General features: G+C 36.5%; 1 protein-coding gene and 1 pseudogene across 15 annotated transcripts in view; both read left to right on the forward strand.

Moving 5' to 3' along the window:
* HERC4 (HECT and RLD domain containing E3 ubiquitin protein ligase 4) overlaps window positions 1-23,321 on the forward strand; it is a 157,261-nt gene that overhangs the window by 56,292 nt on the left and 77,648 nt on the right. For all 15 annotated transcript variants that reach the window (XR_013524948.1, XR_013524950.1, XR_013524949.1 and 12 more), the window contains 3 exons: window positions 703-794; window positions 5,371-5,501; window positions 17,126-17,286. Coding sequence is in view for 12 of the 15 variants with exons in the window: in XM_078345821.1 (XP_078201947.1) it covers window positions 703-794; window positions 5,371-5,501; window positions 17,126-17,286 (384 nt within the window). In the remaining 3 variants the exon portion in view is untranslated. The remainder of the gene's footprint in view (window positions 1-702; window positions 795-5,370; window positions 5,502-17,125; window positions 17,287-23,321) is intronic.
* LOC144578533 (POU domain, class 5, transcription factor 1-like) lies at window positions 17,404-21,215 on the forward strand (annotated as a pseudogene).

Here is a 23,321-nt window from a genome sequence, read left to right on the forward strand (position 1 = left end):
ACTTTTAACATTGATGCAAAAGTCTTAAAAATAAATGTATTTTGAATTTGAAGAAAATTATAACTTAAACAAGTTGGGATCTTAGAACTTATTTTTCATAATTACTTTGAGTTGAATGCCAATATTTTATTTGCAAAAGCTAATTTCTTATAGTTTGATATAATTGTAGTGACTGAAATGGACAAAAGTGAGTTGTTGATCTATTAAGAACTAGTAATGGTAAGCAACCAATACTTCCAGAAATAATTAATACCTTGTTTTGCATAAGAAAAATATGTCCTATTAGGATATCATGTATCTTTTTTGCTACAAAACAGCCACAAGTACACTTTTTCTTTTTCAAGCTCTTAAGTAGGATCCTGTCAGTATAAGTTTCATGAAGTGAATATAAAGAATGATGTGTATAGGTGGAAAATTAGAAGCAGTTAAACAATTTTGAAATTCCTTAATTGCTGAGTTCTTTTGACAATTGATTGTCATATTGACTATTTAGCACTTAACTCTTTAAGTCTCCTTTTTATCACAATAGTATAGGTAGGCCTGGGAGCCTGATTTAGTAAGCTTATAGTACAAAATCATTGAATCATAGTTAAAATTATTTAGTCGCAGCTATCTACTGAGCTTGGGAAGCTGTAGAAGATACACATTTAGATGTGTTTTAATTTTTAAAATAATGCTAACATCTCTTTTTGGAATTTTCAGATAGATATGTTCCCAATTTACTAAAGTCACTAAGATCTCAGAAAATAGTTTATATTTGTTGTGGAGAAGATCATACTGCTGCACTAACCAAGGTATTGTACTTTTAAAAGTTCTTTATTATTACTCATAGTTCTTTCATAATTAATGAATGTTCTCATATTTTCTCAAGTTTTAACTTGAGTGTTATTGGTGTTTCAGACATAATTTATCTGGAAAAAACTTAGATTATTTATTCTTGAAAATAATTTACCTTATTTTTCAACTGTTTTATGTTATAAAATGTGAATTCTGATATTATATGTGATAGTATATATTGCTGAATTTCTCAGCTTTATATGACATACTGCTTAAATCATACTTTGAATAAAATGATTTCATTTTAGTTCATTAGTCTTGTCATGCTATGTATGTATCAAGCCCATTTGTATTGTGTAGCTCAGCCTAATTTGAAATTAGTTTCCGTTTGGCTTTGAATATTTCATATAAGCAATAGAGGAGACCGAATCTCTCTATTATTCATTGGCCAAGTATTGTGCAAGCAGTTATAGCAAGCTTTCATCACAGTCTTATCAATGGCTTTAACTCTGACCTCTCATTGTCTTGGGTATGTGCCAGTTGAGTATCAGTACTGTTTAGTTCTCTAGTGACTAGAAGTTAGATGAAAATGAAAGCATTCAACTAACCTTTACCAGAGAGTTGAAGTTAGCTGGGTGTTTGGTGGCAGGCACCTATAATCCCAGCTGCTGGGGAGACTGAGGCAGGAGTATCGCATGAACCTCGGAGGTGGAGTTTGCATTGAGCTGAGATCACACCACTGCACTGCAGCCTGGGAGACAGAGTGAGACCTTGCTTGAAAAAAAAAAAAAAATTCTAATCAGGCTTTAAAATGATCACTCTTATTTTTACTTGGGAATTTTAGCAGGGCAAGAATTCTTGTCATTGTCAAATACAGTGAACTCAATTGCACTTTAAAAAATATAATGACTAATTATGAAAGTTAAAGTATTTTGTATTACTTGCCTTTTAGTAAGGAAGGATTATTCTACCTGCCAATCTTATTATTAGGATAAGATTAATGGTAAAAACTGCAATTACTTTTGCACCAACCTAATACCATATTTTATTGATTTTTTCATTCACATTACAAATGTAATCACTGAAGTCTTACTTATTCTTGTTGGCAAGTTTTAAATTTTACTCATCCTGTTTTGTTATTGGTATTTGGAAGAAAGAAGGCTATGTAAAAATAATAGCAAAAATATTTTTTATCAAAATATAAAAAATATTTGTGTATGGTATCATTCCAAAAACTAACTTTATGGCAGAAAGACCAACAATGTTACTGCTTTTCAAATTCAGCCTTTCAGATAATCATTCATTGTAAAGTTCTAAGATAAGTAACTTTTTATGTCTATTTAAAGAAATGCTAAGTCTATTAATCTTGTGTATTCTTCTCTCAGAAGACAGTAGCTAGTGATATTTATTCATTGGAAGTTTGGGTATACATTATTTTTAACAAAATTAGATAGTTGTAAATATCCCCGAAGTAAAATATTTTATTTTCCCTTGATTTGAGTTACATGTTTCATGTCCATATGTCTTGCTTTTCTGGAAGAATTTCTTGGAAATAGTAAATAGATTAAGATTGCTTTATGAAGCAGTTTTCTGTACAAAACCTACACTAGGAAAATTGCATTAGCAAAGATTTTTAAATCAACGTTAAAAAACAGAATAAATGGAAAGACATGCCATGTTTATAGATATGAGGATACTTCCATAAAGATATCATATATATATATTTTTTTTTTTGCTTCTTTTTTTTTTTAATTGCATTTTAGGTTTTGGGGTACATGTGCAGAACATGCAAGATAGTCGCATAGGTACACACATGGCAGTGTGTTCTGCTGCCTTCCTCCCCTTCACCCACATTTGGCATTTCTCCCCAGGCTATCCCTCCCCAGCTCCCCCCGCCACTGTCCCTCCCCTGTTCCCCCCAATAGACCTGATTGTGTAGTACTCCCTTCCCTGTGTCCATGTGTTCTCATTTTTCATCACCCGCCTATGAGTGAGATTTCGCGGTATTTCATTTTCTGTTCTTGTGTCGGTTTGCTGAGAATGATGTTCTCCAGATTCATCCATGTCCCTACAAAGGACATGAACTCATCATTTTTGATTCCTATTAAAAGGAACCAGGACTTCTTAGGGAAGAGTCTGATCTCATATCTGGAGCAAAAAATATTTATAAGAACACCTTTGGGCACTTTGTGGTATGAAAAAGCAAAAATTACTACTGTCATGTCAGAAGGACAACTTGAAGGAGTTTTCACTGGATATCGAGAAGAAATAATAACTGCAAAAAATGGAAAACATCAGATTTATAAAAAAAATCCATGAGTTTGTGATGATATTCTCTTCCCCCAAATCAATATAAGCAAAGCTTATTGCTTACCTTTGGAGGTTGCTAGGACAGCACTCATTTTTTTTCATTGGTCAATAATGGGAAAGAACCAAGTTTTTAGCCTTTCATTTGCAAATTGTATTTTAGGGTAACTTAATAGTTAATAAGTTCTTTAGAGAAGAATTCTAGCTCATACCTCTAGGAAAAATAATAAAACTAGAAAAATCACCATTTTACACTCCCTCATAAATAATGGATCTAGGCAAAGAACATTGAGCTTAATGGTGATGTATCAGGCTGACATACTTTGACTTATTTGTTATATTTTATTTTATTGTTATTTTTTGAGACAGTCTCACTGTGTTGCCCAGGCTGGAGTGCAGTGGTGTGATCTTAGCTCACTCCAGGCCTCTGTCTCCCGGGTTCAACCAATTCTCCTGCCTCAGCCTCCTGAATAGCTGGGATTACAGGCACACACCACTACACTTGTATTTTTAGTAGAGACGGAGTCTCAGCCTGTTGGCCAGGGTGGTCTCAAACTCCTGACCTCAAATAATCTGTCTGCCTTGGCCTCCCAAAGTGCTGGGATTATGGGTGTGAGCCATCGTGCCAGACCCGACTTAACTTATTTTTAACTTTGCTGACAAAGCAGACATATGCTTTGTGAAATGATGCAATAAAATAATCAGGTACATTTAAACATGGCCTGGTTATTAGATGATATTAAGAAATTAGTATTGATTTTGTGAATGTGATAATAGTATTGTGGTTATATACTTTTGTCTGTTAGAAATATATGCTGTTGAAGATACACATTTGTGGGTGAAATGATTTGATGACCACAATTTGCTTTAAAATACTCAAGTGCTTTTTGTTTTGTTTTAAAATACCCCAAAAGGGAAAGGGAGACACCAATGAAACAAACTAACCAACCTTTTGCCAGTTATTGAAACTTAGTGATGGTTTTATGGTGATTTACTGTTATTTTCTCTTTACTTTTGTATATTTGCTTGACATTTTCTATGATTAAGAAAAGAAAAATGAATATTCTCATGTAACAGTATGTAATGATGCTAATAAATGATGAAAGCAGAATATAAAGTTGCATATATAGCTATAACTGTGAAGAAAAGCAGTTGAACTGAAAAATACTAATTGTGATTGTGTTGTCATCATAGATTTTTTCTAATGCAGAACTTCTAATTAGTTATATGTTACATGTTTTGTTTGTTTTGAGACAGAGTCTTGCTCTGTCACCCAGGCTGGAGTACAGTGGCATGATCTTGGCTCATGACAACCTGTGCCTTCCGGGTTCAAGTGATGATCCTGCGTCAGTCTCCCAAGTAGCTGGGACTACAGGCGCCTGCCACCACACCTAATTTTTGTAGTTTTAGTAGATATGGGGTTTCGCCACGTTGGCCAGGCTGGTCTCGAACTCCTGACCTCAAGTGATCTACCCGCCTAAGTTATTTTTATAAGAGTTTTTTTTTTTTTTAAAGACATCTCTATATCATTGTAACTGCATGCTAAAAATTGCTACAAGGCCACGCACGGTGGCTCATGCCTGTAATCCCAACACTTCAGGAGGCAGAGGCAAGAGGATTAGTTGAGCTCAGGAGATTGAGACCAACCTGGACAACACAGGAAGATGCCATCTCTACAAAAAAGTAAAAAATTAGCCAGACATGGTGGTGCATGCCTGCGGTCTCAGCTACTTATGAGGCTGAGGTGGGAGGATCACTTGAGCCCAGGAGGTTGAGGCTGCAGTTAGCCATGATCATGCCACTATACTGAAGCCTGGGTGACTGAGCAAGACCCTGTCTGAATAAATAAATAAGTAAATAAAAATTGTTCTATTTGTGCATTCTGGTTACATATACTCTTTTTGCAGATTGTTTATATAAGTCAATAACTACCTTGAAAAGTGAAGATGATACCATTTTTAGGTTTTGTGAAATCTTATATATGTACTTGAAATTCAGCAAGACAGTATAATGATAGTGAAAGGCAATACAAATAATTATTTGTATCTCTAGTGACTACATTAAATATTTTATAATGTTGAAAACATCATTACCTGGAATTCGCATAGTTTTATGACATTTTACTTTGATAGAACCAGCTGCTGTCTCTCTGTTAAATTGTGAAGACAGTTTGTAGAAGATAAAAAAACTGAGTTTATATTAAAGATTTGGACTTTAACTTATTTTCCTGTTATTTTATTTTATAATGTCTTGTAATGGTAAGGGGTTTTGTTTCTTTTTTTTTAGGAAGGTGGAGTGTTTACTTTTGGAGCTGGAGGGTATGGTCAGTTGGGCCATAATTCTACCAGTCATGAAATAAACCCAAGGAAAGTTTTTGAACTTATGGGAAGCATTGTCACTCAGATTGCTTGTGGACGGTAAGCTGTTATATAAAAGAATATTATGGTCTCTAAACTGCAGTTATTCAGGGATTGCTTATTGAATTGTTTTAGGGATCCTAATAATCTGAGGAAATACCTTCCCCTCCAAATACTGATTTTGTCACTGAGGAATCATAGTAACAGGAAAAACATCTTTTTTAAACTGTTATTTTATTTATCTTTACTTGATCAGATTTAGCTGAGGCAAGATGTAATAATGTATATGTAATATTATATTTATTATATTTGATATCACACTCAAAAGGCTTCTTTCTCTTTTCCACTTTTTTTTTTTTTTTTTTTTTGGTGATAGAGTCTTTCCTTGCTGTCAGCAGGCTGGAGTGCAGTGACACAATTACGGCTTATTGCAGCCTTAACCTCCTGGGCTCAAGTGATCCTCTTTGCCTCAGCCTCTTGAATAGCTGGGAGTACAGGCATGCACCACCATGCCAGCTTATTCGATTTTTTAAATTTTTAGTAGCAACAAGATCTCACTATATTGCCCAGGCTTACCTTTTTTCCTTAAAGAGTGAAGAGATTGACCAATTAATTAAGACAGAATTAATGTGATGAAAGTTTGATTGGTATAATTCAACCAATTATCTCCTGATTTTCCTTATTCCGAATTCTTGGGAGTAAACAGAAGAGTCTTCGACATTGAGCTTTATCTATTGATTTTTAGTTCTTGGAAATAAATAAGAAGTCTTTGGGTTGAGCTTCATCTTTGGAGAATTAAATTGATTAGACTCCCAAGTAGCAAAATGTACCCTTCTTGACCACTTAATTTAATTTTGATCACCTTGCTTAATGTTTTTCTACCTTGTATGCGTATCTATACAATTGTTTAGTTTTACCAACTATTAGCTTCAAATACATGTAATTACACTGTGAGAATTCTTTGGTGATTCCTTTTTCCTCTTAACATCATGCTTCTATAATTTTTATGTAGTTATGGTTCTCCATCATTAGGCCTCATTAATGTTTTTTAGTTAATTTTGTGTATAGATAATATACTCATACTATTGCTGATAGACATTTGCATGTTGCCAGATTTTGGCAATTATGAATAATGTTGTTTTGCACTTTTATTATATGGTATATGTAAGCCTTCATATTCATCCAGAATGGAATTGCTGGGTTATAGAGGACACTTATTTCCCATGTGGTGTTTCCAGTTTATATTCCCATTAGCAATGTGTGAAAATTTTTGATGCCCTGTGTTCTTGTCACCAGTTGGTATTGTCAGACTTCTTGCTAATTCTTGGATATTTATTGTTACTTCATAATTTGAATATACATTTCCATGACTTACTTGAGTACCTTTTCCATATGTTTATTGGTCATTTATATTTCTTTATAAAAAATTGATTTATGGTAGTTATTTATATATTGTAGATACAAGTTCATAATGTTTCTCAGTACAGGGATAAAAGTTCTTTATTGGGCATATGTTTTACAGATGTCTTTCCATGTTTTACCTTATCTTGTTATTTTTATTCTGTTGTCTTTTTATGAACAGAAGTTTTAGATATTAATAAAAATAAATTTATTAATATTTTACTTAATAGTGCCATTTATTTCCTAAGAAATATTTTTCTACCTGAAAGCATTAAAGTAATCATTTATATTCTCTTCAGAAACATAATTTTGCCTTTTACATGGAGGTCTGTAAGCTATCTCAAGTTGATTTATTTTGTGGAGGACAGTATAATATTCAAGTAAGGAATCAACTTTTTAAAAACATAAATAGTCAATTACTCTAGCACAATTAAAAGTTTTTTTGTGGGAAATACGTACAACAAAATTTACCATCTTAACTATTTCTAAGTATACAGTCCATGGTGTTAAGTACATTTATATTGTTGTGAAACCATCATCATCATTCATCTCTAGAATTCTTTTTATCTTGCAGAATTGAAGCTCTATACCCTTTAAACAATAACTCCCTATTCTCCTCCATGCCTTCCTGTGGCAACTACCATTCTACTTCCTGTCTCTGAATTTAAGTACTCTAGGTATCTCATATAGGCACAATCTTACAGTATTTGTCGTTTGGTGACTGACTTATTTCACTCAGCATAGTGTCATCAAGATTCACCCATGTTGTAGAATTTCTTTCTACATGTGTCAGAATTTCCTTCCTTTAAAGGCTGAACAGTATTCCATTGTGTATATATACTACATTTTACTTACGCATTCATCTTTTGATGGACACTGGGGTTACTTTTGTGTTTTAGTTTATTGTAAATATTGTTGCTATGAACATGAATATAAAAACATCCCTTCACGACCCCACTTTCAGTTCTTCTGGGCATATATATACTCAGGAGTGGAATTGGTGGTTCATGTGGTAATTCTATTTTTAATTTTTGTAGGAACTGCCACACTGTTTTTCATAGTAGTTGTCCTGTTTTATATTTCCACCAACAGTGTACAGGGTTTCAGTGTCTCTACATCCTCACCAACACTGTTATTTTCTCATTTTGCCTTTTTCATTCTTGCTTTTTTTTTAATAATACCTATTTTAGTAGGTGTAACATGGCATCTCCTGTGGTTTTGATTTGCATTTTTCTAATGATTAGTGAGCTGAGCATCATTTTATGTATTTATTGACCGTTTGTACATCCTAGGGGAAAATGTCAAAGTATTTTTCTCTTTTTTGAATCTGGCTGTTTTGTTGTTGAGTTTTAAGAGTTTTCTATATATTCTAGATATTAATCCCTTATCAGATATTTGCAGATATTTTCTTTCATTCTGTGGGTTGTTGGTTGTTGTATTCTATAGATAGTGTCTTTTGATTCATGAAGCTTTACATTTTTATAGGGTCCAGTTTGTCTATTTTTTATTTGTTGGCTATGTCTTTGGTGTTATATCCAAGAAGTTATTGCCAAACCCAATGTCATGAAGCATTTTTCTGTTTGCTTCTTAGAGTTTTATAGTTTTGCCTTTTACATTTAGGTCTTTGATCTATTTGAATTAATTAATTTTTTTTTTCAGGCGGAGTCTCACTCTGTCACCTAGGCTTGGAGTGCAGTGGTACGATCTGGGCTCACTGCAACCTCTGCCTCCTGGGTTCAAGGGATTCTCCTGCCTCAACCTCCCAAGTAGCTGGGACTACAGGCACCCACCACTGCGCCTGGCTAATTTTTGTGTTTTTAGTAGAGACAGGGTTTCACCATGTTGGGCAGGCTTATCTCAAACTCCTGACCTCGGGTGATCCACCCACCTTGGCCTCCCAAAGTGCTGGAAGTATAGGTGTGAGCCACTGTGCCAGGCCAAATTAATTTTTATATATGGCATGAGTCCACTTTTATCCTTTCGCATGTGGATATCTAGTTTTCCCAGCATTCTTTGTTGAAAAGACTGTCCTTTCCCCATTGAATGGTCTTGGCCCACTTGTTGAAAGTCATCTCAACATATATACTAGGGTTTATTTCTGGGTTGTCTGTTCTGTTGCATAGGTCTGCATATCTGTCTTTATGCCAGTACTACATTGATGATTGTAGCTTTTGAGGTAGGTTTTGAAATCAGGAAGTGAGAGTCCACCAACTTATTCAAGATCTTTTTCAGGATCATATTAAATATTTGGGTTCCCTTGATTTCACATGGGGTTTAGGATGTGTTTTTCTATTTCTGCAAAAAACATTTTTGGGATTTTGATAGGGATTATGTTGAGTCTGTACAGTCTTTTGGGTAGCAACAACATCTTAACAATATTGTCTTCCAGTCCATGACCACAAGTGTCTTTCCGTTTATATCTCATTTAATTTCTTTCAGCAGTATTTGTAGTTTTATTATGCAAATCTTTTGCCTTCTTGTTAATTCCTAAGTATTTTATTATTTTTGATAAGATTATAAATAAAATTTTATTTTCTTCCAAATTGTTCATTGTTAATGTATAGAAACTCAGCTAATTTTTGTGTGTAGATTTTGTATCCTCCAGCTTTGCCAAGTTTGTTTATTAGTTTTAACAATTTTTGTGTGGAATCTTTAGGGTGTTCTACATATATGATTATATCATCTGCATACAGAGTTTTTTTTTCTTTCCAATTTGAATGCTGTTTATTTGTTATTCTTGCAAAATTGCGAAAAAGGGTAGAAAAGACTGTGTTGAATAGAAGTGGTGAAAGTGGGCATCCTTATTCCTGATCTTACAGGAAAAGCTTTCAGTCTCACTGTTAACTATGATGTTCATTGTTGCTTTTTCAGATAGGGTTCCTTATGTTGAAGTGTTTTTTTCTGTCTTTTTTTTTTTTTAGTTATCAAAGGGTGTTGAATTTTGTCAAGTTATTTTTCTGCATCAATTCAGATGATTGTATGTGTGCTTTTTCTTCTTCAATCTGTTAATTTGATATATTACATTGAATTCATATATTAATTTTCATATGTTGAACCATCTTTGCCTTCCAGGAATAGCTCCCTCTTGGTGGTTGTTGTGGTATATAACCCTTTTAGTGTGCTGCTGAATTCAGTTTATAATTATTTTATTGAGAATACTTTATATATGACAAACAACTTCTCTCTTGCTGCTTTCAAGATTCTTTGTCTTTCAGCATTTTGATTGAACTGTGTCTCTATTGATCTCTGAGTTTATCCTGCGTAGAGTTCATTGGGGCTATGGATGTTTAGATTCATGTCTTCCGCCAAATTTGGGAAGTTTTTGGCTATTACTTCTTCAGATAATTTCTCTTTCCCTTGCTGTATTCTTCTGAGAATTCCACAGTGCTTGTGTTGGTCGGCTTAATGGTGTCCTGTGGTTCCCTTAGGCTCTCTGCACTTTTAAAAATATTTCTTTCTGTTCCACAGACTTAATAATTTCAACCATCATATCTTTTTTGTTTGCTGATTTTTTTTTTTTTTTCTGTTTGCTGAAATCTGCCTTCAAATCTCTGTAGTATATTTTTTATTTTAGGTATTGTACTTTCCAACTCTGGAAATTTTTCTTAGTTTTTCTTTTTGATTGATGTTTCCATTTTGTTCATACTTTTTTTTTCTTTTCCCACATCTTACTCTAGTTCTTTGAGCATCTTTAGGATATTTGATTTAGTCTTTGTCTTTTAGGTCTACAGATACTTGAAGGCAGATTTTAGGTCTGTCATTTGACATTCTCAGGGGTAGTTTCTTTTTTTTTTTTGAAATGGAGTCTCACTCTGTCACCCAAGCTGGAGTGCAGTGGCGCCATCTTGGCTAACTGCAACCTCCACCTCCCAGATTCAAGCGATTCTCCTGACTCAGCCTCGCAAGTAGCTGGAACAACAGGTGCGTGCCACCATGCCTGGCTAATTTTCATATTTTAAAAATAGAGACGGGGTTTCACTATATTGGCCAGGCTGGTTTTGAGCTCCTTCTCAGGGGTAGTTTCTTTTGTTTATATTTTCTTTGAGTGGGTTATACTTTCCTGCTACTTTGTATGCCTTGTGATGTTTCTTTGAAAACTGGACGTTAAACTCTAATAATGTGGTAACTGGAAATCAGATTCTCCCCATTCGCCAGAGTTTGCTGATTTTTGGTTTTTGATTATTGTAGGTTGTCTCTGTGTCAGGAGTTACCCTGAGGTATAAAAATGAGGTCTTTGCAGATGTTTTCTTAGCCTGTACCTTTCCCTGCTAATGCACAGTGACTTCCTGAATTCAGCCATAAATGTGGTTGTTTTTTAATTTTCTAGACCTTAAATATCTGGCTCCCCAAAGGAAAAAAGAAAAAAATGAAAGGTGGGGGTGGAAGGAGGGTGGAAGAAAGAAAGATGAAGACATCAGTCCTTTGAATTCTTTGGAAGTCTCTTTAGCCAAAGTGGGAGAGTGCACAGCAGTCATTGCCTGCCTTTCTGCACCTGGTGATCAGAAGCACCAATCAGTGATCAGAACATCAGTTCCTAAAAGGAACAAAGTCCTTATTGCCCACTCTGGCACCTGTAAGTTGCCTGCAAGCTGCTCGTGGAAGCTGTTCATGACTGCCTTACACAGGAGTAAGGGATGGGTAACTGCTACCATGCTATGAGTTGAAATTGAAATTAACCAGAATTTGTCATCTAGCTGTCTCCTGGAAATAACAAACCTTTGCATAGACTCCAGAGTTGCAAAATCATTCTGTCAGACAGATTCTGCCAGTGTAATTGTTGTCTAGTGGGGAAAAAGATTCTTGGCGCTTTGTATTCCACCATTTTCCAAGAATCCCCCGTCTAGCTGCATTTTTGAAAATCCTTCACCCTCCTACTGTATAGTGTCATCGTTGCCATAAATTGTTATGTGTACATGGATCCCTTTCTGTGATCTCTAATTATTCAATATATATGCCTACCCCTGTGCCGCTTACTACCTAGACACCATAATAACTTTTTCTATTTCGGTTAAAGTGACTCCTTGTTATTCTTGTTCATTAAGAATGCTTTGGCTGATGATAACCTTTATTACTTTCATGTAAATTTTAGCATTGGTCTATCAAGTTATCTCAAAAAAAAAAAAAAAGCCTTGTGGATTTTGATAGGTAGTGCATTGAATCTCTAGGTTAATTTTGGGAAAAGTCATTATCTTTATAATAATTACTTTTCTAATCAACTTCCATATTTATTTAATGTCTTATAATAAAATGTTTTAAAATTTTCATCATAGAGTTCTTGTATATCTTTTTGTAGTTCCATTTCTATGGTACTATATTTTTATTTCTACTTTCTAAGGAATCACTGGCATGTAGAAATAATTGATATTTACATATTTATTTTAAATACAGCCACTTTGCTGTTTTTTTTTTTTTTTTGAGATCACGCTTTGCTTTTGTTGCCCAGGCTGGAGTGCAATGGCGTGATCTTGGCTCACTGCAGCCTCCACTTCCCAGGTTCAAGTGATTCTCCTGCCTCAGCCTCCCAAGGCTGGGATTACAGGCATGTGCCACCACACCCAACTAATTTTTGTATTTTATTTTTCGTGGAGATGGGGTTTCACCATCTTGGCCAGGCTGGTCTTGAACTCCTGACCTTGTGACCCACCACATCCAGCTGCTAAACTCTTATTAATAACTTATTCATGTACATAATCATATTATCTGTGAGTCAGTGCAGTTTTGTTTCATTATTTCTATTATTTATACTTAAAGTGTTTATATAATTGTTTTAATGTGCTGGTTAGGTTTTATTAATATTACAGCAAACTATTATGATGTTTGCTATTTTTTTTTTTTTTTTTTTGAGACAGAGTTTCACTCTTGTTACCCAGGCTGGAGTGCAATGGCGCGATCTCGGCTCACCGCAACCTCCGCCTCCTGGGTTCAGGCAATTCTCCTGCCTCAGCCTCCCGAGTAGCTAGGATTACAGGCACGTGCCACCATGCCCAGCTAATTTTTTGTATTTTTAGTAGAGACGGGGTTTCACCATGTCGACCAGGATGGTCTCGATCTGTTGACCTTGTGATCCACCTGCCTCGGCCTCCCAAAGTGCTGGGATTACAGGCTTGAGCCACCGTGCCCGGCCCCTGTTTGCTGTAATATTATAATGTTTCCTTTCTGTGGGAAAACTTTGACTATTTCTCAGTTAATTATCATGTTTGCTGTTAAGATTTTTGTGGATAACCTCTATCAGACTAAGTAATTTCCCTTTTATTCCTAGTTTTTTATTGTAAATGGATGTTAAGTTGTTAATGTTTTTTCTATTGTATCTATTGAAGTTAAATTGTTAATGTTGTTTTTGCTATTGTATCTAATGTATCTATTGAAGTTATTTATGATTTTTTTTTCTTTAATCTGTTAATGTGGCATATTGATGCATTTTCTTTTTTTTCTAGTTAACAACAGCTTTGGTTTTCTGGAATAACTTCAGTTTGGTCAAGTATTATTTTTATTTAGTGCTGGGTTTGATTTATGAATATTCTGTTTATGTATATTTCTGTTTATCAGTGAACTTGATCTATAATTTTTTTATTCTTTTCACAAGGTTTTATTATGAAGGGTTTCTAGTCTGATAAAATAACATTGGGGAATGTACCCTTGTTTTCTAATTTTTGGAAATAGAACAGCTTGCAATGTTGGTATAACTTGTCATTAAAGCTATTTGTGCCTGGCATTTTCTTTTTTGGAATTTAAAAAAACATTCTTTAATTTCTTTAGTGGCTATGAGGTAGGTTTTATTATTTCTTGAGTCAGTTATATGAATGTTAATGTTTTTCTAAGAATTTTTAAATTTTGCGTAATTTTAAACGTATTGATATAGACCAGGCACAGTGACTCACATCTGTAATCTCAGCACTCTAGGGGACCGAGGTGGGCAGATCACTTGAGGTTAGGGGTTCACGACAAGCCTGGACAACATGGTGAAAAAAAACCCATCTCTACTAAAAATACAAAAATTAGCCAGGGTGGTGATATGCACTTGTAATCCCAGCTAGTGGGGAGACTGATGAGTCAGGAGAATTGCTTGATCGCAGGAGGCAGAGGTTGCAGTGAGCTAAGATTGTGCCACTGCACAATCTGGGCGACAGAGCAAAAACTCTTTTCTCAATCAGTCAACAAATTAAAATTTATAATGTCTGTATTGGTCTCTTGTGCACAAACATGTCAGTGATATATAGTAGTATTTTTAGTACAGGCATGGTTTCACGGTGTTGGCCAGGCTGTTCTTGAACTCCTGACCTCATGATCTGTCCACCTCAGCCTCACAAAATGTTGGGATTACAGGCATGAGCCACTATGCCCGGCAGTGACATACAATGGTAAATGTTTATTTCTTACTCTGTGGTTCAGTAAAGTGGTTTGTCCTCGGTCCTTAGGCTATCTCGAGCAGCTTTATTTGGGTTACAGATTGACTGGGGCAGTTCTGTTTCAGTCTGCCTCTTCACTGGGGTGAGTTTGCTTAGACTGTGTTTCAGCTGGGATGGCTTTGTGACATGTCTCATTCTTGGGACTATACCAGAGGAGCAGTGGGCTGTGTCTGGGTATTCTTCTGGCGGAGACAAATGCACAAGAAAGCAGACTCAACTGTACATCACATTTCAAGCCTTCTGCTTGCATCACATTCACTGAAATCTCGTTAACCAAAAGCAAACTATATGACCAAATCTAAAGTTAAGGTATAGGGACTATAATATGCAGCCCAGCCACCATGAGGCTATGATGGGAATGTATATGCTTAATATAACATGATAATGAATTCAAATCACTGTTTTAGGTGACATATTTTATTAGTCCTTTGTGAAATATCACAAATGATTTAATGTTATCTACTTTTGTAATTCTTAACAGCCAAAATGTACATGATTTGAATAGTTATTCTTACTTCTGTAATACATGATTTGAATAGTTATTCTTAGCTCTGTAAACCAGTTCTTTTCAGCAATTTTATTCATGTAACTGCTGGATCCAGGGTGAAATTTCAACATATTGAGTGAGATCTAAGGACTTAACCTAAATAGGAAATGTAAGTAGGTATCTGGTATTTTGATCAGTTTGACTTCCAAGTAGTCAGTACTATAAGAAATATGTATTATTTTGTTATTCAGTAATTGTCAAAAACCTCCTGAACGAAGCAGTCAAGAGTACCAAAGTGTCAGTCCATCAGTAGATGATCCAAAAGAAAAAGGTTCACATTCTAGCAGTATAATAAAGTGCTTTTGAGCTCTTATATTAAATCTAGAGCTTAAGATAGTTCTGTTCATTCAGTGGCTCTGAACCCTAACTTTACACTGTAAAAACACACACACATACACACGCGCGCGCGCGTACGTTGTTGTTGGTGTTGAGACTGAGTCGCAGTCTGTTGCCCAGGCTGGAGTGCACAATCTTGGCTCACTTTAACCTCTGCCTCTGCCTCAGCCTCCCGAGTAGCTGGGACTGCAGGTGCATGCCACCATGCCCAGCTAATTTTTGTATTTTTAGTAGAGACAGGGTTTTGCCGTGTTGGCCAGGCTGCTCTCAAACACCTGACCTTAAGTGATCCACCTGCCTCGGTCTCCCAAAGTGCTGAGATTACAGGCATGAGCCACCGTGCCTGGCCAAAAATGTGTATTTTTACCTAGGTTCACCCCAAGATGGTTCATATATGCAGCCAAGGTTAAGAACCAGCACTTTATTAGGCCAGTGTGAGGACGAGTTTTAATAAAATTGTATTGCAGTAATTTTCAGACTATCAATATATTCCTTTGAGATGGCTGCTTCCTGAGAGAGGCTAGTAATCTGTCAGACTAGCTAACTTGAAAACTGTTTTGAAACTTAAAAACACCTTTAAAATAGCATATGTGAGTTTGTGAGGATATAAAGAGAACTCCCCCTGGCAAAAACAAAGAAATTTGAAATTTGAAAGAAATTTGAAATTTAAAAACCAAAGCTGTTTGAATTGACTTTGGAGTCATTCTAAAATAATTTGCCAATCTGGGTAACGTACGGATTAGCTTATATCGCTAAACAAAACACTCCAAAACCTAGTGGCCTAAAATAATTATTTAGCTGATAATTCTTTGTTTTAATAATTTCAGCTGAGCTTAGCCTGGCTGCTGTCATCTTAGCTGGCTCAGATGATTAGTTGATGATCTGGCTGGGAGCTGGGAGTCTAGGATGGCCTCAGCTAGGACAGTTTGTCTCTGTTCCAGATTGTAAATCATCCTTTAGCTGCTAACCTTGGTTTACTCTTAATGACAGTAGAGCAGGATTCCTAAAGATAAGGAAAGAGTGTATAAAGCCACTTGTAAGGCATAGGCTCAGAACTGCGACACTTGTTTCTGCTGGCCTAAGCAAGCTATAGATTAGGACTTGGATTTAAGACTTAGAGAAAGAGATTTCCAATCTTGGTGGGAACAATTGCAACAGTCATACTGTATAGGATGTGAGTATGGGGAGAGGGATAATTTCAGCCACTTTAAAACAATATTCCACAAATTGCAAAGAGGCAGGAGATAAGATCTAAGACCCAATAGAAGCAAGGGCAAGACCTGGAGGTACCATGTCCTCTCAGTAAAACTGTTTCATGGAAGGGGTACACAATGAAATATTGCCCTGCTTACATAAGGAGACTTTCTGAGGAGTTGGATAGGTTTACTGAGAGTGGATTGGTAGGTCATCCTTAGCTTCAGTTCTGTGGTTTCTTAGGTTTACTTCTACTATAGTACCTCCAGAGGAGTTTTGATGACTACTTAAAGAGATCACATTCCTCAGAAGAAAGGAAACATTGTTTCTGTTATGCCTAGGTATATATAACAACCTTCTGACTGGTACTAGATTACTTCCCATTTCTTAGCCTAAGATTTCTGGGTGATGCCCAAATGGAGGACTTTGATAGACCATAGCTCTGGACTAGAACTTGACAAGGGAAGTAGTGGGGACTTCCTTGGACAAGATAATTAGATGCTACTCTGGAGCTGAACCATTTATTGTAAGGGATTTCTGTATAGACCTGGGCCTTTTAAAATTTAAACATTAGTGGAAATTTTCTGTACCATGCTCGTGTAGCCTGCCTGTATGATACAGAATTCATTTTATATATTAAAGCTGCTAATGAATATTTTGTACAAAAGCTTTAGAAGTACTAAATTTATTAATTTATTTTTTGAAAAGAAAAATTACCTCTTGATATTTTCTCTGCTTTTGTCATTGTAAATTGTTGGAAGATAACATTAAGTCTGAGGTTTTCTATCATTTTACTCTAGGCAGCACACTTCTGCTTTTGTTCCTTCATCAGGACGAATTTACTCTTTTGGGCTTGGTGGTAATGGGCAGCTGGGAACCGGTTCAACAAGCAACAGGAAAAGTCCCTTCACAGTGAAAGGAAATTGGTACCCTTATAATGGGCAGCGTCTACCAGATATTGGTAAGTTCTGTTTTATTAAAGCTTTCCTTCATATATTAAAGTTCTTGTTAAAATGTTAGTCTTAAATCATGAAAATTTCTGCAGAAGATTCCAAGATATATTGTTAAGTGAAAACAAATGGAGAACAATGTATGTGATGGTTTGATTTGCTTATATTTACTAGTAAATTCATAAAGAAATTCTGGATAAATAAAAGTTACTTTCAGAGAGTGGGACACACGGGAACTAAGTGGTAGCTAGATACCAGTGGGTGGGAGATTTTTTTGTTTTCTATTTTAAATTGTGGTAAAATATGCACAACATAAAATTTACAGACTTAAGCATTTTTTAAGTTTACAGTTAAGTAGCATTAAGTATATTCACGTTACTGTGTAACCAATCTCCAGAACTCCTTTCATCTTGAGGAACTAAAACACTGTATGCATTAAACAGCAACTCTTCATTCCCTCCTCCTTCTAGTGTCTGGCAACCACTATTCTACTTTCTGCCTCTATGGATTTGACTTAACGCTAGGCTAGGTACCTCAAAGAAGTGGAATCATATAGTAGTGTCTCTTTTTGTGACTCACTTATTTCACTAAGCATAATGTCCTCAAGGTTCATCTATGTTGTAGCATGTGTTAGAATTTCCTTCCTTTTTAAGCTGTATAATTCAGACATACCTTGGAGATATTGTGGGCTCAGTTCCAGACCACTGTAATGAAGCAAATATTGCCATAAAGCAAATATCGTAATAAAGCCAATCACAAATATTTGGTATCCTAGTGGATATAAAAGTTATATTATACTATATTGTAGTTTACTAAGTGTGCAATAATAAAATTGTCTTAAAAGACTGTGTGTTTAGTCTTTAGTTTAAAAATATACTTTATAATTTCAGTTTAAAAATATACTTTATTCCTTAATAATGCTGACACAGAGATGTGAAGTGAGTACATGCTGTTGGAAAAATGGTGCTGATAGACTTGTTCTGTGCCGAGTTACCTGAACCTTCAATTTGTGAAATTCACAGTATCTGAGAAGCACAGTAAAGTAAAGCAAAATGAAATGAGGCATGCCTGCATTCTTATTATATGGATGTGGTTTGTGGCACCCAAAACAATTACAATAGTAACATCAAAGATCACAGATCACCATAAAAGATATAATAATAATGAGAAATATTGAAATATGAGAATTACTAAAGCTTATAAGCTTTACTGAATTTTCGATACTGAATTTTTACAAATTGAAGGTTTTTGGCAACACTGCATTGAGCAAGTCTATTGGCACCATTTTTCCAACAGCATATATGCTCACTTTGTATTTTTGTGTCACATTTTGGTAATTCTTACAATATTTCAGACTTTAATGTTGTTATTATATGTGTAATATGATCTGGGATATGTGATCATTGATGTAATTGTTTTGGGGTGTCATGAACCTTACCTATATAAGACAACAAACTTAATTGATAAATGTGTATGTTCTGACTGCCCCACCAGCTGGCCATTTCCATCTGTCTCCTCTCGTTGGGACTTCCTGTTCTTTGAGGCACAATGATGTTTAAATTAGGCCAGTTAATAACCCTACAAATGGCCTCTAAGTATATAAGTGAAAGGAAGAGTCACACATCTCTCACTTGAAATCAAAAGCTAGAAGGGATTATGTGTAGTGAAGAAGGCATGTCAAAAGCTGAGACAGGCTGAAAGCAAGGCTTTCTTATGCCAGTTATCCAAGTTGTGATTGCAATTTGAAGAAAATTAAAAGTGCTACTCTGGTGGACACATGAATGGTAAGAAAGTGAAAAATAGCCTTATTACTGATATGGAGAAAATTTTAGTAGTCTGAATAGAAAATCAAACCAGCCACAACATTCCCTTAAGCCAAAGTCTAATCCGGACCAAGATTCTAACTTTCTTCAAGTCTCTGAAGGCTGAGAGAGATAAGGAAGCTGCAGAAGGAAAGCTCGAAGCTAGCAGAGAGTAGTTCATGAAGTTTAAGGAAAGAAGCCATCTTCATAACATAACAGTACTGATGTAGGAGCTACAGCAAGTTATCTAGCATGTCTAGCTGAGGTAATTGATGAAGGTGGGTACACTAAACAACAGATTTTCAGTGTCGACAAAACAGTCTTCTATTGAGAAGATGTCTTCTACAACTTTGTTTTATAGCTGAGAGAAGTAGTCAATGCCTAACTTCGAAGGACAGGCTGACTCTCTTTTAGGGTCTAATGCATCTGGTGACTTTAGGTTGAAGTCGGTGCTCATTTACCATTCCGAAAATGCTAGGGCCCTTAGGAATTATGCTAAATCTATTCTGCCTGTGTTCTATAAATGGAACAACAAAGCCTGGATGACAGCTCATCTGTTTACAGCAGGGTATACTGAATATATTAATGTGGGCTTAAGCCCACCGTTGAAACTCATTACTCAGTTAATAGAGTGCTTTCAAAATATTGCTGCTTGTTGACAGTGCACCTGGTCATATCAAACATCTGATGGAGATATACATGGAGATTTCTGTTTTCATGCCGGCTAATACAACATCCATTCTGCTGCCCTATCAAGGAGTAATTTTGACTTTCAAGGTTTATTATTTAAGAAATACATTTTGTAAGGCCTTAGTTGCCATATATGGTGATTCCTCTGATGGTTCTGGGTGGAGTAAATTGAAAACCTTTAAAGGATTCACCATTCCAGTTACTGTTAACATTTGTAAAGTCAGAAATTACTTGAAGCCAGCAGTTTGAGACCACCCTGGGCAACGTAGTGAGACACTGTGTCTACAAAAAATAATTTTAAAAAGCCAGGTGTGGTGGTACATGCTACTTGGGAGGCTTAGGTAGGAGGATTGCTTGAGCTCAGGAGTTGAAGGTTTATAGTGAATTATGATCATGCTAATGCACTCCAGCCTGGGCAACAGAGTGAGACCCTGTCTCTGATTCATGGGAGGAAATCAAAATGTCAACAATAAGAGGAGTTTGGAAGAATTTTGTTCCAAACCTCATGGATGAGTGAGGGGTTCAAGACTTCATTTGAAGAACTTAACTATAGATATGATGGAAATAACAAGAGAACTAGAATTAGAACTAAAGCCTGAAGATGTGACTGAATTGCTGCAATCTTACAATGAAAAATATTCCTTATCCAGTCCCAGGACATCAAAGCTCTGCAGAAAGAACTTAAGAAATTTGCCAAGCTTCTGAAGCAGAAGAGGATCACCCTGGATATACACAGGCCAATGTGGGGCTCACCCTGTGGGTTCTGTTTGGGAAGGTGTTTGGCCAAATGACCATTTGCTACTTTGAGGTTCTGCAGCTTAGCTTAGGGCATATATCAGCTGTGGCGCATATATCAGCTGTGGCCGGTGCTGCAGAAGTGTGTGGAGGAAGCTGACAACAGTGAAAATCTTCAGGAGATATGCAAAGCAGAAACACTTGTTTCAGCCCCGAAAGAGAAAGTGAAACAGTATTGAAAACCAAGTAAGAGGCAACCTGGAGAATTTGTTCCTGCAGTGCCCAAAACCCACACTGTAGCAGATCAGCCACATCGCCCACCACTTGGGCTCGAGAAGGATGTGATCTGAGTGTGGTTCTGTAATGGGTGCCGGAGCGCAAGCGATCAAGCAGTGACTATGCACAATGAGAGAATTTTGAGGATACTAGGTCTCTCTTCTCAGGGGGACCAGTGTCCTTTCCTCTGGCCCCAAGGCCCCATTTTGGTACCCCAGGCTATGGGAGCCCTCACTTCACTGCACTGTACTCCTTGGTCCCTTTCCTCATTTCCATCACCACTCTGGGCGCTCCTATGCATTAAAACTGAGGTGCCTGCCCTTCTAGGAATGGGGGACGGGGAGAGGGGAGAAGCTAGGGAAAGAGAACCCAGAGTTTGTGCCAGGGCTTTTGAGATTAAGTTCTTCATTCACTAAGGAAGGAATTGGGAACACAAAGGGTGGGGGCAGGGAGTTTGGGGCAGCTGGTTGGAGGGAAGGAGAAGTTTAGTGATGTTCTTGATTTTAATCTTCATATCATATATCACTTTTTTCTTAAAGGAGCTTAGAGCACAGTAGAGAAGAAAAAAAAAAGAAAAATACTCCTCATCCGTTCATGTTTTATGGATGAGCAAAGAAGGTGTTTTCTTGAGATGGAATCTACTGCTGGTGAAGATGCTATGAACATTATAGAAATTACATATTATAGAAATGACTATTTCATAAACTTAGTTGACAGAGCAGCAGGCGGGGTTGAGAGGGTTGTCTCTACTTTTGAAAGCAGTTCTGTGGGTAAAATGCAATCACACAGCATCTCCTGGTATAAAGAAATATTTTATGAAAAGAAGAGTTAATCAATGTAGTAAACTTTGTCACTGTCTTATTTTAAGAAATTGCCACAGCTACTCCAGCAATCATCACCCTGATCAGTCAGTAGCCTGACATTGAGGTGAGACCCTCCATCAACAAAAGATTAAGACTCTCAAAGGCTCAAATGATCATTAGCATTTTTTAGCAATAAGTGACTTTAAATTAAGGTATATACTTTTTTTTTTTAAAGATATAATGCTATTGCACACTTAATGGACTACAGTATATTGGGCCAGGCACAGTGGCTTATGGCCGTAATCTCCATGCTTTGGGAAGCCAAGATGAGAGAATCACTTGAGGCCAGGAGTTTGGAACAGCTGGGGCTACATAGTGAGACTCTCATCTCTATAAAAGGAAAAAAAAAAGCCCAACTCTATCAATGGACTACAGTATTGTATAAACTTTTTTTTTTTTTTTTTTTTGAGACAGCGTCTTGATCTGTCACCCAGGCTGAACATGCAGTGGTGCAGTCAGTTTACCACAACCTTCACCTCCTAAGTTCAAGTGATTCTCCTGGCTTAGCCACCTTAGCAGCTAGTATTTCAGGTGCGCACCACCACATCTGGCTCATTTTTTTAGTATTTTTAGTAGAGACAGGGTTTCAACATGTTGGTCAGGCTGGTCTTGAACTCCTGGCCTCATGTGATCTGCCCACCTTGGCCTCTTAAAGTGCAAGGATTATAGGCGTGAACCACTGTGCCCAGCCTAGTGTAAACATACTTTTACATGTACTATGAAACCAAAAATTTGTGTGACTTGCATTGTGATATTTGCTGTATTGCAGTTGTCTGGAACCAAACCCTAAATATCTCTGAGGTATGCATATGCCACGTTTTGTTTATTCATATGTCAGTGGACAATTGCGTTGTTTCTACCTTTTGGCTATTGTGAATAATGCTGCTATGGATATAGGTTTACAAGTATCTCTGAGATTCTGCTTTCAGTTCTTTTGGGTATATACAGGAGTGTTAATTATTTTCTATTCTTTAAAATTGGAACTCTTTGAGTCTATTGCTTATTAAAAATATTTAAAAATTTTGACCCAGAAATGGACTCAGCACATAAGGACCATTTTCCACATCCATATGATTATATCCCAACGAGTCATCAACATCCATTCTCCTGCCTGCTAAACTATCTTTGAAAAACCCTAGCTTTCAAATTTCTATGGAGACTGATTTGAGTAATAAAACTCAAGTCTCCTATTTAAAAACACCAAAAAATTTTTTGGCTAGAAGGGAAGCTACTGCCCTGAAAACAAAGACACAGGCCTAACAGGATTCATCACCTGCTGACTAAAGAGCCCTTGGACTTTGAATAAACATAACAATAGACAGGAATTAGTTGCCACATGCCTTGGGTGAGACCTAGTACTGTAAGGTGTGACCCAGCACAGTCTCAGCAGTGGTGGCTATGGGGGTGCTTGCGTCACTTCTCTCCAAACTCTTAAGAATCTCAGCGCAGAGAGAGAAACTTCATCTGTTTAGGGGAGAGTAAAGGAGGAGAACAAGAGACACTGCCTTCTCTCAGATCTTACCCGAGTTCACCAAGGTAGTACCACTATGAATTGGCAAGAGTCAAAGTTTTGCTGGACATGGTGATGTGTACATGTAGTTCCACCTACTTGGGAGGCTGAGGCAGGAGGATCACTTGGGCTTAGGAGCTCTGGGCTATAATGTGCTGTGCTGATTGGGT

This window comes from Callithrix jacchus, chromosome 12, assembly GCF_049354715.1.
Source record: "Callithrix jacchus isolate 240 chromosome 12, calJac240_pri, whole genome shotgun sequence".
NCBI classification, from domain to species: Eukaryota; Metazoa; Chordata; class Mammalia; order Primates; family Cebidae; genus Callithrix; species Callithrix jacchus.